The sequence below is a fragment of the Pseudorca crassidens genome, chromosome 7 (assembly GCF_039906515.1).
Source record: "Pseudorca crassidens isolate mPseCra1 chromosome 7, mPseCra1.hap1, whole genome shotgun sequence".
In the NCBI taxonomy this organism is placed as follows: domain Eukaryota; kingdom Metazoa; phylum Chordata; class Mammalia; order Artiodactyla; family Delphinidae; genus Pseudorca; species Pseudorca crassidens.
This window is the reverse complement of record NC_090302.1, coordinates 74,865,441-74,882,965: the sequence shown is the minus strand read 5'-3', so window position 1 is coordinate 74,882,965 and position 17,525 is coordinate 74,865,441. Positions and strand designations below refer to the sequence as shown.

General features: G+C 32.8%; 1 protein-coding gene across 4 annotated transcripts in view; it reads right to left on the bottom strand.

Annotated features, from left to right (window-relative positions):
* Positions 1–338: 338 nt before the first annotated feature.
* Positions 339–17,525, bottom strand: part of IFT74 (intraflagellar transport 74) — a 78,269-nt gene continuing 61,082 nt past the window's right edge. For 3 of the 4 annotated variants that reach the window (XM_067744545.1, XM_067744546.1, XM_067744549.1), the window contains 6 exons: positions 16,305–16,402; positions 15,679–15,805; positions 6,597–6,760; positions 5,563–5,688; positions 2,017–2,077; positions 339–649 (listed from right to left, as the gene is read on the bottom strand). In XM_067744545.1, coding sequence (XP_067600646.1) covers positions 531–649; positions 2,017–2,077; positions 5,563–5,688; positions 6,597–6,760; positions 15,679–15,805; positions 16,305–16,402 — 695 coding nt within the window. In that variant the 3' untranslated portion in view covers positions 339–530. The remainder of the gene's footprint in view (positions 650–2,016; positions 2,078–5,562; positions 5,689–6,596; positions 6,761–15,678; positions 15,806–16,304; positions 16,403–17,525) is intronic. The other variant, XM_067744547.1, reaches the window with a different exon arrangement.

Sequence of the window (17,525 nt, the reverse complement as noted above, 5' to 3'; positions counted from 1 at the left end):
TTTATAAAAAGTTATATATTTACATGTGACTTTATATGTCTTAAAACACATCAAATATACCCTATTTGAGAAGTAAAGCTCAAAACTAAATATCTCCCTTCTATTCTTACTTTTTCTAGAAGCAAAAATTGGCAAGGTTGATAAGTGCTAAATCAGAATCATACTCCACACACCCCTCCTAGGCTTGACATATGAAAAGATGATCTCATGTGCTGCCATAGATGTATTATACCAACTAAATAAGTAACAATGGCCACTTTTAGTTTGTTTTTCTCCTGGTTCTTTGAGACATTTTATCACCCACGCAAAACAAATACAAGTATAAAAGGAGACGATACTTTTTTATAAGTAAACTATTTATTTAACTATTATACTATTTAAAATTTCACACTTCAAAGAGGCCACAAAAATTGTAACATTCAAAAATTTTAGGTAAAACTATTCAAGGGTAAGCTATTATTTTTCAGCCGGCATGTATGAAGTTTAGCAGCAAAAGGATATTTCTATAGAGACTTGTAGTTGGTTCAGACTCAGTTTCTGCTCATGCTATGTAGAGCATCCATGATGGTTTTATTATACTCTGCAATCTGCTTGGTCACATTCTTCATAATTGGCCGGTAATCACTCTCTTGACTCTTGGTTGCTATGACTAATTACATGAGTTAAGGGGAAACAGTATCAAAACAAATATTAATCTAATTTTGTGACCCAGAAAGGACCCAAATTGTACTAGTATTTTTCTTATTGAAAACTGAAGATGGCACAAAAAAGCACAATTAGAATAGTTATTAAAAAAAACAGATTAAGCATCAATTGAAACCTAAAAGGCCAGGCAAAACTTGTTTCAAAAAAGTTCACCTATGGTATAAAATCTTTTTTAGACTTAACATTTCATTCATCTCAATCTTAATCTGGCCACAGAACAACTCAATGTTCAGAAGAATTGTCCTTTAAAGTACTACACAGGATTTCAGGCAGGTCTCTAGACTTCACTCTGTTTCAAAATCACCTACTTTATGTTGCACAAAACCAGAATTCTGGACTTTATCATACTGTGAATGGGAATCTTCTGCTTTTAAAATAAGTTGCACACCCCCTGGGAATAAAGCCCTTAAAGCATCTCATCTGGAGGTAAGCTGGGGTCCATGCTGCCCTGAGCTGATGTTCAGTAGTGTCCTAGAGGAGAATCTATGCAACCAGTGAGTCAGGATCTAGTTCTCTAAGCAGAGATGTCCGTAAATAGGTCAAAAGGGGACTAGGAAACAACCTTTGGGGAAATGTTTCTTACAACTCCACAATACTTGTCCTCAGCAGCTGCTTCCTTCTATGTCCATAAAAAAGACAAGCAAGAAGACTGAATATAAGAACTATCTTGATAGAAATAAGATGGGACATAAGTACTTATCTTGGTAGATGAAGCTGAATTGGCTGAAACACAGATGAGTTCGAAGGTCAAATTTCTCATGATACTACTTGGTTTATCTCTCCCTTTGCTGCCCAGATATCCAAGGTACAGCATTATAAGTAACAACAAATGACTATACATACATACGTACATGCATACATACATATACATATATATGGTTATATGTAATTCTCCCAACAACTCTATGAGAAGGAAGTATTAACTGTATTTGAGATGATAAAATTGAGGTTTAAACAATTAAGTAAACTGTCCAAAGTCCATAACCTATAAGTAGTAGAGTCAATATTTAAAATTAGATCTCCTGACTCTAAAACCTGTACACTTAATCACTATGCTGCACTATGGCTTTGTACAGTCTGCTTTCTATTAGTTTGGTGTATACACACACACACACACACACACACACACACACACACACACACAAAATCATAGAATGGAAACTAAGTCTTATTCATTTATTTCCCACATAGTTTAGCCAGTGTTTTGTACATATTAGGTATTTGATGTTGAACTGAATTTCATTTCAGTCTTTAAAGAAATTCCTAAAAAAATCACTCAGTCAAGCTCATTCGCAGTTTTTTAAAGGATACATTCTTTCATCACAAAATTATTTTGCTCATGGTGTTGCCACTTCCTCTCCAAATTTGTAAGCTAAAAACACAAAAGAAAAATGTTAACCAGTGCCCATATTCAAAACAATTATACACCCCTTTGAGATGATAAGAAAAAAAACACCCCCAATTTTAAATCTTTTCAACTCCCTGCATTTTATTGAGATAAAGCCATGATAGACAAAAAAGGAATTTAAAAAAATTAAATAACAGTAATACAATAATAAATACAATGCTGAATTTGACAACAGGTTTACTCTGTTTACTTTAATTGGAAATTATTTATTATACCAATGAACATACCAACTGAAAGACAATTTATGATTTTTCCCTTTCCTAAAAGAACTTAAAACAGAAGAATGGGACATGATAGGAATCTCTCCTTGAAACCTGAAGGTCTAATGTCACAAAAGTACTATATATTCTAATACTGCAAAGGTTCAGCTATATAGGAGAAACTTCCTTATTTCCAGGGCTAAATTTCCTGTCTAATTCCACAGGCTGTGATAAGAGCTGAGCTGCAGTGTGAAGATTATAAGAGGGCTGGTAAAAAGCTGGCACTGTTACAATAATTTCTGCATCAACAGGAAGCTAATGTGGATATTATATTGATGGTTGCTTCCTCCAAAGACAATTTTACTGTTATAGAATTAAATTGTTTTTCTGATTTAATTAACCTTGTAACTCTGGGTTATGGTCTTTCTTTTTTAAGATGCACATAGTTTTTTTCCTAAACAAAGGACAGTCTGAAAAATGAAACATTAAAATAATGTTCTGCCTGGACATTTCCAAGAAGTAATAATCATTTTAAAAAATCTGATAATTGAAACAGCATTATTAATATTTCTTTCTAATCTCATGTTAAAATTATTTTCAGGGCATAAGTTCAGTCTTAATGTAGCATCCATCCCATTGTTTCCTCCAAAGAGATAAATCTAGATATTAGGATGAATCATAACTAATTAATTATATGAACTGTATGTGCTGTGACTTAATGCTACTAAATCAGATCTAGCTTCCCCTGATAGAACCTTGAAGTTAAGATGGACTTAAGGAAGCAGTCAGCACTTTTTGACAATAAATCTCTAATAACCTTTTGCAAAGTCAAGTACCAAATTTTTCCTCTTTGTTTCATACAAAGGGGTGGCCTTATAATGCAGCAGACCCCTTAAGTGCTACATGAATAATGATATAAAAGCAACACTGTGTCAGATGGTCAAATTCCTTCTATATTATACATCTATTTCAGTTACTTGCCTTTAAAGCTCCAAGGATGTTATGAAGCACACATCTGTCTTTTTCTCCCTACAACTTATTTTACAAGTCTGTTATGAGTTCTTTATATGTTTTGGATATTAACCCCTTATGAGACATATAACTTGCAAATATTTACTCTTATCCTGCTTTTTCATTTTGTTGTTTCATTTGCTGTGTAGAAACTTTTTAGTTTGATGTGGACCCACTTATTTATTTCTGCCTCTGTCGTTTGTGCTTTTCGTGTTATAATAAAAAACTTGTTGCCAAGACTAATGTCAAGGAGCTTTTCCCCTATGATTTCTAGGAGTTTTACAGTTTGTTCCAATATAAATGTGTTTAAATGATTTCAAATCAATAACCACTCAAAAAAAAAAGGTCTATTGTATAAATTACAGATCTCAAAAGCCAGTTTTTGAGTAAATAACTGCAAAAGATAGGGAGACCAGGATGTGATTCAAACAGTTGGGATTCACAAAAGGCAACAAATAATACAGAGAAGCATTGTAAGTTGTGGTTTATGTTACAAATTCCTGTACGTGGGGTTACGAATAAGATTAGTACTTAATGTGGGAATAAATGAGGTAGCCACTGACTGGCTCTAAGAAATTGTGTTTGTCAAATGTTTTCCTCTTTAAATCATCCATTCAGTGGAAGAGGAGGGTCAAAAATCCATATGAAATATCAGTATTTTTTCCTATGAAACATAAGACAATGGCCTCATAAACTTTTTCTTATGTTTCTTCTCCAGTATCCATTCCCACTCTAAACAGACTAGGATAATTTTGCTATTCACAAGTCGATATCCAGGCCTGTATATTACAAAGTAGAGACAGAGTAACTGACGAATAAATTTGAAATATGTAAATTAGTGACTTCTAAGTTTTTAGTAGTTGTGGCAAACTCTGATGAGAGTCCACCCCTTTCAAGAAGAATATAAGGTTTGTCTTTTTTTTAAATGGTACATCCACGCAATGAAATAGCTGATGCCATAAAAATATCATCAAAAAAAGCGCTTGAAAACACTTAAGAAAACAATTGCTTAAAGAGCATATGCATAGAATGATTTCATTATTTGTAAAAATCAATATAATTAAGGGTGTATAACTGCAAAGGAAAAAAAATTTACAAGGATATTATACCAAAATGTTAATGATGGTTGTCTATCATCATCATCATATTACTACACGAAGGAAGAAAAAATTTAACGCATTTAGCATTAATAAATCATAGTTGCAAATTGCTAATGTAGATAATTAGATGTGAGAATGACCAACCTTTATCAGACCACAATTACTGATTTTGTATATGACACGCATGCTTCATTTAATCCTCCAACAAATACTTATTGAACACCTATTATGTGCCAACCACTAGCACAGTGCTGGGAAGAAAGTGAGGGAAAGAGACATCATTTCTGCCCTTAGAAAGAGCTCTCAATGCAGAAGACCTTAGACCTTGTTCAGGTAATTATCAACAGGATGAGTGATATGAAAAGGGGGCTTGTCTATGCATCCTGTGTAATAATCAGAGATGTAAATAAAGAAATTCAAGAACATTACTGCTCTTTATAGCATTATTTGAATAGTTTGAAAACAAGAAATAACCTAAATGTCCAACAATTTGGAATTGACTCAGTAAATTATGCTATATCCATATAGTCAAATATTATATAGAATCATATTTTTACAAAATCTACTGACAAGGGAAAGTATTTATGATGTATAGTTAATAATGAAAAACAAGTTTCCAAATAATAGGTACAATATGGTTCCATTTCTATAAATATACAGAAATAAATGTGTACGTATGTACATGTATAAACTAAGTGTACACATAACATAGAAATATAGACTAGAAATATCTGTCTTCATATACACAGAATCATCTCCTGGGTGGTGGGATATTAGTCATTACGGCTCATTTTTGTTATCTGCAGCATTTATGTATTAGCAAAGTTTCTGCATTAAAAACTTTACTTTTGAAATTTTTAAAAGCCATTACCATAAGGGCTGTGCCCAGAACAGTGCCTAGCATAGAGTTGGCCTTCGATATAAGTTTACAGAAGTCAGGAAAGCAGGAGTAAATTCATTCTGAGTGGAGACTATACAGAATCTAGTTATCTTCAAAGCCAGAAAATCTGGACGGTAAATAAAGCAGGTGAAAAAAAAAAAGGGAATGGATTGCTTTGGGAGTGAAAATATAGATCAAGAGAACAGGCCAGATAGCCTAAAAACAGAATGAATTTCAGTCTTATTTTTTTCTTTTTACCTGAGAATGTGTCTCGTTTTCTTGCAATTGTGTTTTTAGTGTCTCATATTCTGTGTTTAGTTTCTGAATTAGTTTTTTAAAGGCATTTCTGCGGGTTGATAATACTGTTCTCTCCTGATGCAATTTCTAGATAGATCCAAACAGAAGTAAGTAACAGGCTTTAGCAGATACCTAGTAGAACAATATAAACAGCATTTGACTTAAACAATTTCAATAATATTCTGATAAAATTCTACCAAGGCTATAATTACTCTAAAAGCTGTTTGTAAAAATATCCTTTTAATGATAATAAGCTAAATTAATATTAACTATATTAATAATAACTTATTAGGGCTGTCATATGTGTTTGTACTCCACCAGATTTACTTTATTTTAAAATTTTTTTGTAAATTTATTTATTTAATTTATTTATTTTTGGCTGCATTGGGTCGTCCTTGCTGCGCGCGGGCTTTCTCTAGTTGCAGAGAGCGGGGGCTACTCTTTGTTGCGATGCACGGCCTTCTCTTTGCGGTGGCTTCTCTTGTTGCAGACCACGGGCTCTAGGCGTGCGGGCTTCAGTAGTGGTGGCTTGCGGGCTCCAGAGCACAGGCTCAGTAGTTGTGGCGCACGGGCTTAGCTGCTCTGCGGCATGTGGGATCTTCACTGATCAGGGCTCAAACCTGTGTCCCCTGTATTGGCAGGTGGATTCTTAACCACTGCACCACCAGGGAAGTCCCAGATTTACTTTAAATTAATGTAAATGGCAATGAAAAGCCACTGAGAAGTCTTAAGTACAGAAATATCGTTATCAAATTTGCATTTAACAAAGTTTATATTTGAAGTACACTATTACTTGCTTTTCAATGTTTGTCTTTTGTTTTGAAACTTAAATCACTCTAAATTCCTACTATATATGTAAACTTCTTTATTTTTTCTTAGATTATATATCAAATAGTCAATTGAAAATAATAAATTTTTAAAAATACATATATTATTAAATTTAATCAAGAAAAAACCAACTTGAATGACAATTTCATAGAACTGTTACCATTTACCTTTTTCTTTTCTTCACCTGATGATTTTAAAGCTGGCAAATCATTATATGTTTCCAGATCAGTTATCATTTGCTTAATTTTGCTTTTTAGAGACTGTTGTTCCTCAGTCATTTTACTTTCCAGTAGCTCCATTTTTTGTAGATCCAACTGTAGACGCTGACTATCTGAAACGCAGGAAGATTCAAGGCCATAATTAGTCGAAATTTTATTCCTTACACAAAAGGAAATGCAATCATTAAAAATCATGCATTTTTTTACAAGAGTATCTGCACAAGAAACATGCATTCACTGCAACTAGTGAGACAATACAAAGATAAATTTTTAAAAAATTACTTACCCCCCAGGTAACCAACATAAACCGATGTATATTAATCACATTTGTCTCCATTCTCATACAAACATGTAAGAACACACATAGTTCTTTTTCTTACTTAATAATATATGAGATAAAGATTCATCATTTTTAATATGTGCATGACATATACACACAGTTATGTGGAGAAAAAAGCAAGTTATGAAACGTTATGAGCAAAATTTTTTAAGTACATATATAGTCAGTTCTCATTATTTGTGGTAGTTATATTCCGAAAAGTCATTGTAAACACTGAGTTAGCAAATACTGAACTCCTATGGGAAATACAGGATTAGGTTTCTGTGAGTCTCTGGTTACGATACTTTTATCAACTTTGATGATACTTTTATCATCAAACTAATACATAACCTTGTTTTATGTATGTTTCTCTTTAAATATGTTATTTAATATATATTATTGATTTGTTAACATTGAACTCAAGGCCAACTTATGCCTCAGTGAAGCTTATATAACTGACATATTTTCTCTGTAAGGCACATCACAGCCTTGCGCTTAGGAACACTAGCCAACACTTCAGCACTATACTTGGGAGCCATTTTGAATAGCAAAAGCACTAGCAAAAACACACAAAAGTGTGGTTAAAAAAAAAAAAGTGACATTAAATAATATACCATGAAAAGGATACTTGTTTATAGTATGAGAACTAATGCAGGAAGGCATAGTGCTGCCTTAATCAACCTCCACTGGGAACTCGAGCATTCAAATTTTTCAAATTTGAATTCCAATTTTTCACCTCTGCGTGTGTTCACAAATGACCATGAAAGTGCTGCAAATATGAATTTGGGGTTACAAATTAATTTCAGTGAGAGAGCAAGTTTACAAATACAGACTCCATAAATAATGAAAATTGCCCATGTGTGTGTGTATGTGTGTGCGCGATTCTTTCTTTCAAAAGTATTGAGCATCTACTATGTGCCAGGTGCTGAGGATATAATGGAAATCAACAGAGACATCATTGTTTTCACTCGAGGAGCTATATTCTAGAGGTTAAATTAGGAAATTAAATAAGCACTTACAGTAAACTGGATAACTACTATGAAAAGAGTAATACAGGGTACCACAGAACATGTGGCATTGGTCAAAAGAATTCTCTGAAGACACGCCTTTTAACTAAGGCATTAAGGATTAGGAATCAACCACACAAAGGAAAAAGTGAGTGTTCCAGAGAAAATAATCAACATGTGCAAAAATGTCTAGAGGTAAGAAAGCATGAGGTAAAGTCTAAAAGTCTAGAGGTAAGAAAGCATGGTACCTTTGCACAAATAAGAGAAGTATGACTAGAACCCAAAGTTCAAAGTGGATGGTGGTAGGAGAGAAAACTGAAAAATTGAAGGATTTCAGTTCATAAAGGGCTTAAGTCAAGACAGGGAGTTGGGACTTTATGCTAAGGGCTGTGGCAAGTCATCAATGAGTTTCAAATCAGAGAGTAACATAATTAAATTTTAGAAAGTTCTCTCTAGTTGCCATGTGGACAATTAATCGAAATAGCATAACTATGTGCAGGAAGACCAGTTAAGTGTTGATTCGGTGATCTAGGCAAGAAATCTTAGACTGGTGGGGATTTTTTTTTCATTAAACAATATTTAGGGACTTCCCTGGCAGTCCAGTGGTTAAGACTTCACCTTCCAGTGCAGGGGGTGCAGGTTAGATCCCTGGTAATGGAGCTAAGATCCCACATGCATCACGGCCAAAAAACCAAAACATAAAACAGAAGCAATATTGTAACAAATTCAATAAAGACTTTAAAAATGGTCCACATCAAAAAAAATCTTTAAAAAAAACCCAGTATTTATTAAATAAATGCTTTCTATGTGCCAGGCAAATAGAAAGGCATGGGGAATATAGCAACAAACAAAGAACTTATATTCCAGTGGAAAAAGACTATATATATAAAATATACAGTTATGTCAGATAAAAATAAATGAAGAAACAGTGCAGGAGAGATCTGGAGGGACTCAAAAAAGATTAGGCATTTAGGATTAACAAAACAGGCAATCAACCGGATACAGTAGTTGAGCGAGAGAAAATGCGGAATCCCGTTTCCAACTTGAATAAATGAGCGTATGGGAGGGTAAGCAGAGGGACATATAAATTTTTGTCTGTTGGAGGGATTTATGATACACTGAAGTCGATTTAGGATTTGTTGAGTTTGAGATACCTCAGAAACATCCAAACAGAGATAAGTAAAGATGTCCATATATAGAAATATGGGTCTAAAGCCCAGAGGGAAAAATGTGAGCTCTGAAGATACAGATTCTGAAACCACCAGCATAGAGATGGCACCTGAAACAATGGGAGTGGTTCAAATCATCAACAGAAAAGGATTCATGACTGCACCTATAAGAATACCAAATTTTTAAAGAATAAATTAACATGAAGGATCCATATAGAATAAGAAATGACCAAAGAAATAAGAGAAAAATCAGAAGTCATGGGGAAAAGATATTTCAAGAATAAAGAAGTGGTTTGTAGTACAGAATATTACTTAGAGATTAAAAGAAAAAGATGGCAAAATATGTGTTGAATTTACTGACCAGGAGAACCTGGATGTATCTTCTGAGAACAGATTTCACAGAAAGAAATGGAATCAAGAGTGAGAGGAAGGTTTTAAGAAATTTGACTGTGAAACCTTTGAAAGAGAGGGATAATAGCTGGGCAGAGAATACTCGGAAAAGGCTTTTTATTTTTTTCCAAGATGTGATAAAATACGGAAAAAAGACTAAAAAGATACCAAAATTTTAATAGTAATAAACTTTTGATAGTGGGATTGTATTTTTAGTTTTTATTTATGCTTGCTTACATCTCCTAAATCCTCTATAATGAATATGAATTCCATTTATAATCAGAAAACAGTATTTTTAAAAATATTCCATTCTGGTAGGATTATATAATACCTACCTTCTCTATTTCAGAGACTTCTTAACTTTGTGATGCTGGCTTTAAAGGTCTCTTTTTTAAAGAGAAAGAAAGGTTTAAGAGGAAACCAACATTACTGAGAACCTGGAATGTGCCTGGCTTTATATATTATCTGATTTACTTTCCCTAATAGCCCTGGGCAAGGGTAAATTTTATTATATGAGGAAACTAAAGCTTAGAAAGGTAATTACTGCCCAAGGTCAACAGCCAGTCAAGCTTTGGTGCTGAGTGATATTGTTATCACGTTTATGAAAGGTTCATATTTTACAATAGCAAATGTTACTTTACGATCCAAAGATGCCTCAATGAGCAACAGTGAGTTGTGGGAAGAGGAACAGTAACACTTGGTCAATTTTGCTACTTCAGGCTTCTTTCCCCAGGCCCCATCCTTTGTTCTGCCTTCCTTATAGATACCAAAATAAAATCTGATTTCAGCTAACTCAAAAACAGATACTAAAATGGAATTGAAATATATATCCTGTATATTTAGATGAAGAAATCTGGATTCAAACCTGCCTTGGCCAGTTTCTTCTCTTCTGTGTTCCCAGGGATAGGCATGGGAATAACCCAATACATCCTGTAGTTACTTATTTGTAGAGGCATACAGTGATGCATTGTCATCTTAGAACATTTTACCTTCACTTTTCCTCTAGTTTAAAGTAGGAATATGAATACCCTCAAAAAAATAGTGGTATTTCAGAGTGTCAAAAGCCAAATATGAACATCTTCCTTAAATTACTTAGATTTAGGGGTAGATTTTTATATTAAAGTAACATATTTCAGAGTAAAATACAAACTTCACAATGATTTTTATGATAAAATTTAATCTCATAGTGGGATATATTGTACCCTGTGTATACATATTATTTTTCTCTGGCTCCTTTTATTGTTCTTTCTTTATTGCTGCATTTCAGCAGTCCGATGATGATGTGCTTAGGTAAGGAATTTTTACATTAACCCTGTTTGGGGTTCAAAGAGCTTCTTAGATCTGTACAATTAAGTTTTTCATTAAATTTTCAGAAAAATTTCAGCCATTATTTCAACTATCTTTTCTCCCCCATTCTCTGTCCCTCCTCTCCTTCTAGGACTCCAATTACATGTAAATTAGACTGCTTGAAACTGTCCCACAGGTCATTTAGGCTCTGTTCATTCTTTTTTCTTCTTCAGATTAGATAATTTCTATTTATTTATCTTTAAGTTCACTGATTCTTTTTTTCTGCTGTCTTCAATCTTCTATTCAGGTCAGTGAATTTTTCATTTTAGTTATATTTTCAACTCTAGAATTTTCACCTGGTTCTTTTTTGTAATTTCCATTTCTCTGTGGGATTCTCCAATCTGTTCATTTTTTATGCTTTTATTTTCCCTCAAGCCCTTAAATATGTTTATAAACTTTTAAAGTCCTTTTTCTTTTCATTTCAACATCTGGATTATCTCAGGTTCAGTGTGTAGTGATTTCCCTTGACTCACATTTTCTTCTTTCTTCATTTTTACTAAATGTAAATTTAGTAAATTTACTAAGTGTAAATTTTTATAATGGATATTTTAAATAACATGTTGTAGAGACTTTGCATTCTGCTCCTTTGAAAAGTGCTGATATATATTATAAATAAGCAATTAACTTTGCCGAACTAAATAAATCTCTAAACTTTTCTCCTTTGGAGTGGGTAGCATCTTAAATCTCTGTACTCAGTTCTTTCAACTTCTAGCTGCTGCTTTTTCCTAGGTCCCATAAAGCCTACTCAATGCATACACATTTCAGTAGTCAGATTAGGATTTGGTTAGAGTTTATACATAGATTTTTGGCACTCCTTCTTACCAGGATGTCTCTCTTATACAGGGCAGGCAATGACTAAGTAAGTTGGTTTCTTCATGTAAGATTTAGCAAAATTTACTTGGACTTAATAAATTTAAGTTTTATTACCTATAAAGATTCTCTAATGGAAAAATCAATACAAAGCTGCTAATTATTAAACCTTCCTCTTCTACCTATGAAATCAGAAAGATTAAAATATACCTGGAAGGTGACATTATAATAAAAATGTCATGTTCAAGAATCGAGCAACTCTCTACTTATGAATATAACAAAAATCACATAGAGTATAAAATACCAAATAGTAAAAAAAAAAAGCTTCAAAAGACATTGATTTAAGAAAGGAGGTTGTTACCAACCAAATTTGTCCTAAGTTGGTATAATTAAATGTGAACATTTCCTTCTGTCTCTTTAAAGAGTCTTAAGACTCAACCACATTGACTATATGTTATTTTAAAAGATATACCAATATACGGACTGAAATGTTGAGGGTTTTGTTTTATTGGATTAATATTTCTACTAGGGTTGGAAATAGTTAAGTTGAGAATCAAAGTGCTGAATCAAAGTCACTGAAGCTTATGGTGTTTCAATGCTCTAAATAGGAAATGTACTTACTTTGTATATTTTGGCTGTTCGGTGAAAAGTTATATAAATCTAACTACAAGTTTAATTTAAAGATATATTAGGGAAATACATTTTTAAACTATATATACTGCTTTTTCTAGAGAAAGGGAGAAAACGGTTGGTTGGTACAGGGTAAAGTTTATCTTCCTTCAACCGCAGGACCCCATGAAAAGCTAAAAGCTTCTCCAAGAGAAGAGACAGGAAGAGGATGCAGACTAGTTCCTTCTGATATGCTATGAAGTTGCAAAGTTTACCAAGTAGTGTGTACATAGTAGCAAAACTCAGAAGGAACCACTTTGACCTGGGGAAATGTTCCTGAAATATTCTGCCATCAGCGCATTTGTTTATTCCCTGGAGCTTCCTTTCCAAAAATATAAATAAAAACTATTGCTGACAGGTTCCTTGTCTCTTTACTCATGCAGTTTATCAGTGTATCTTAACCTTTTTTTTTTCATTACTGTCCCCCTAAGGAGCCTTTTGTAGACTATTGTTTTCACAGTCACCTCCCATGAATTTTTTATATTACAGATGTTTATCTGTTTATGTACAGTGACCTTTTGGAGGGCCACACACCTTTATAGTTAGTATATAAAATTTTTTTACCCTCCCCCCAAGAAGTAATTTTGCCCCCTTGGGAGTGATATTGCTCCATTAAGAAGCACAGAGTACACTAAAAAAATCAGGTGAGTTCCAATTTTAACTTCAAGGGTCAAAGGGAGGCAGTTCACAAAAGGGGAATGTAAAATTCATTATCTCTGAAAGATGAACCAGAATATTATAAACCTCTTATGGTGATTTCCAGATAGAAAAAGTTTCTTGTGGGGGATGGTATTAAGAGAAGAAAAACAATTTATATGCTTGGCTTAAATTAACACTTAAAAATAACTGACTAAATGAAATTAATTGTAGGGGTCAGATAATTCAAACTTTAAAAGGGAAACTTTCAGTAAAATCCTTATCATAGTAACAAACCAGATTTTTATCTCCATTGAAGCCAGTTCTCATTCTTTTTTAATTCTACATCTCTGGAGAAGACTAGGTTTTTAAAAGAAATGTAAACACAAAGTATAAAAGTATGAAAGGAATACAAAGTCCTGATTATTGAATTCATTTCCCGGTATTGATATTTACCCTTTTAAAAAATGTATGTTTCTCGACAGCCATTATACAAAGGTAGCTTAAAGGAGGCAAAAACTTGTTGAATTAGTATTGACTTTAGAAAATGAAAAATTTAAAACTATGGTCTAAAACACAAAACAGAAGTTTCTTAGATGAAATAATTAAACATAAAATTCTTCAGCTTATAGAAAAAAGAAAATAAAGATGTAAAAACACTCATAGTTGTATACATCCAAAATAATTGAAAATGGGATCTTGAAGAGATATTTGCACACTTATGTTCACTGCAGCAGGATTTCACAATAGCCTAGAGGTGGAAATAACCTAAATGTCCACCAACGAATGAATGAATAATGAAAATGTGGTATGTACATACTACAGAATATTATTCAGCCTTAAAAATAAATCCTGTCACGTGTCACAACACAGATGAACCTTGAGGACATTACGATGTGAACTAAACTGGTCACAAAAAGGCAAATATTGCCTGATCCCACTTATATGAGGTATCTAAAATAGTCAAACTTTTAGAAATATAAAGTAGAGTGTGGCTAGCAGGAGCTCAAGAGGAGGAAATGGGGAGCTGCTGTTCAATGGTATAAGTTTCAGTTCTGCAAGATGAATATGTTCTAGAGATCTGTTGCATTAACAATGTGTAGATAGTTAACACTACTATACTGTACACTTACAGATAGTTAGGATGGTAAATTTCGTGTGTTTTTTATCACAATTAAAAAAATACTCATAATTAAACCAACAGTAGGTATAAATCAAATTTAGAATGCACCTACTCCACTTACGTGGAATATAATTCAGATATACAAATAAAACTATGGCAAACAAACTTTAAGCAAATCTGGGCAGATAAAATAAATGTACAGAATGACAATTTTCCACCTATATCATCAATTTAAATTCAACTGCATGTTAACAGCGTTCAATATGCATTTGTGGATTCACAATCCTTTATATAAAACTCCTAGGCAGTTGTGTTTTAGAATGCAGAATTCTTTGAATTTTAGAAAAGTAATATAGTATATATACTGATTATTATATAACTCCCATGACAGGGTCTGAGGCAGCACCCGACATCAAGTAGATAAATATACTTCTGCAGCAAAAAGTATGAACAGTCACACTAGGTAGGATAATTAAAAAGCCTCATGTCAGTTCAGGTCAGGTTAGGTTTTGCTGTAAAGAGCTTTTTTAGATTTGGGGATTCCAGATAAAGGGATATTATGGAAACTATTCCATTTTGGGAATCTTTAAACATTTTTAAGTTAGCAAATGGCGTCTTCCTTCTCCATGATCTCACAACTGCCAGAGTAATTTCCAGTAGATAAATAAAACATAGCTAATTCAAAGTCACCATACACCATCATAGTTAGAATCCACCACTTCAGAAAACCAAAGATACTATACAAATTTTGACTTGACTTTATCCTAGGCTCTTTAAGCTCAATTATATTTGTTTCTAATCTCTACCTGCACTATCCAAATGGCAGCCACTAGCCACATATGACTTTTGAGCACTGGAATGTGTCCAGTCCAAATTGAGATGGGCTGTATCTGTAAAATCTCATTGATCATTTTATATTGACTACATGTTGAAATGATAATATTTTGAATACACTGGGTTAAATATAATATATTATTAAAATTCACCTGTCTCTTTTTACTTTTTTAATGTGGCTACTAGGCAATTCAAAATATATATGTGGCTGGCATTACATTTCTTTTGGAAAATGCTACTCTAGTCTCATGTTAGTCATAATGGCTGAAACTATAATTAAAACATTACCACCTCTAGGATACCTCTCTCCTAACTACCCAAGACCACAGTGGATATGAGCCCTGTGCACGTCCATTGCTCCTTATCCTTCTATCTTAACACTGTTTCATTACACTTCAATTGTTTGTTTGGCATTCCACCAGATTGCAAGTTTCTTGAGGAAACAGACTGGATTTTTTTTTTTTAATCCCTGTATACTCAAGTTACAGCAAAGGCATAAAGCAAATACTCAATAAATGTTAAATGAGTGAGAATATTCCAATGAATTACTATTAAGTTGATATGAAAAGTCACAAAAAATTCTGAGCCTATGAATGACTGCAGCAATAGGCAGTCATAAATTATATCCTCAGTCTTTCAAAAAAAATCAAAGAGAATAACATTAGATTTTAAAAGTTCCAGTTTGTTACAGAAAAAAAGGATATTAAAATCTAGGTTGTTTCCTCACCTGAAGTCAGATTCCTAGCCGTACTTTGTGATTTCTGCATTTCAGTAGATTTAAAATTGAGATCATCCTGCATCATCTTCAGCTCTTGATTGGTGATAGAGGATATCTGTTTCATACGATTTATATTCTGTATTTGCAGAGACATAAAAGTGGAAAAAATTCCACTGATTTAACTTTCCAATAAAACTCTTGAAAATGCTGCTAAAGGACTGGATGTTTTGAAAGGGTATTCTTTTTTGAAATACATCATTCATTATATATATATTTTATAAAAGAATACAGTGAGATTCAAAGTGGTTTTCTCAATAAGGAGAGGTTAAATTAAAATTCAGAATTGTTTCTTTTACATTTGCTTTATTTTACTGTAGAAAAAATTCAACTATTCTATTTTAGGAACTGACTGGATTTTTAAAACACTTAGAATATTGAAAAGAGACCACGCATTTTTCCTCCTATGGTACCACACAATAGTAGCTGCTCAATAAATGTTTTTTGAGGAATCAAGATACTCATTAGGTATCCTGTACTCTTACATAATAGTGAACCACTGCAGTTTTTGAGTTGTATTTAGAAAGGTAATCACAGTAAAAATAATGAAGACACTAAGACAGGTACATGGTACTTACTCGACTACAGTGCTCCAAGAGTGCAACAATGTTGGCTTCTATCTGTGCCTTCCTTTCCAGTTCCTGGTTCTTAGTTTCCTCAAAAGTCTCAATAAAGGCTGCCAATTGAAAAATATGATGAGATGCTACTGCTGATATAGCTAAACACTACATAAGCTCTGATTTGTAGGTGTGAAAAGTACTTTTTAGAAATTCAAGGCAAATTTTAAACTATCACTGTTTAATTTTTTATTAACCCAAGGGTAATTAAACTACTCAATAAGAACATTTCTACATACTTTCAGGCTTTTAAAGTTTGTTATGACCTTAATATAAATAAACTAAAAATTTATAAATTCAGGCTCAGAAGTAACAGTTGATAAAATGGAGATGAGAATAAATCCTATGTTTTTACACTAGGATCTCACTGATACACCTACAATTAACATCTATAATTAGCCACTAACTTTACTTTGGAAAATATTACTAACTACCTGCAAATTGAGTATTTTATAATGCCAAATTAGTCTCAACTAAGTAAGTTTAGTAATTTATTGTTACAAATAAATATTCTAAGAAATCCTCCCTTTTCTTCTCTAACATAGAATTAGTACATAATTTGCTATTACTTACATTCTTAAAATATTTCTATGGATCTTCCAAAAATTAACTTAAAATAATTTTACTGTTAGCATGAAACAACAAATTAATTCTGAGATAATTTTTGGTACTTGCTGAGATTTTAAAGAAATCTTGGGATATCGTTAAGCCAGAGTTGGTAATTACTGCTTTATGACATGTTTCTATGAAGGTAACAATCGGCCTCAGACCTATAAAAATGTCAGATTTTTAAAAAATAATAATTTAAAAAGGAAACCAGTAATTGTTAATATAGTCAATTTTGATAAACTTATGAATGTACAACATAAGTTTAAGTGAAGATCTATTTACAAAGTCAAATTCAGATTTTTTTTTCAGATTTTTTAAAAAAGTGAATAAGAAGCTACAATAGAAGGCTACTAAAGCTTCAGTCAGTAATAGAACCAAGAAACAAAATCAGAGGTGAGGGCTAATAAATAATGAGAGAAGTACTATGAAAAGCTTAAAAAAAAGGTGAAAGATATTAAAGGTGAAGCATGTGAAAGAGAACATTCAACAATCAATGAGTGGTCTATAGATTATACAGACTATAAATGTACGTATTAGCTTTAGAATCTATCCCTAACATACAGTCATACACAT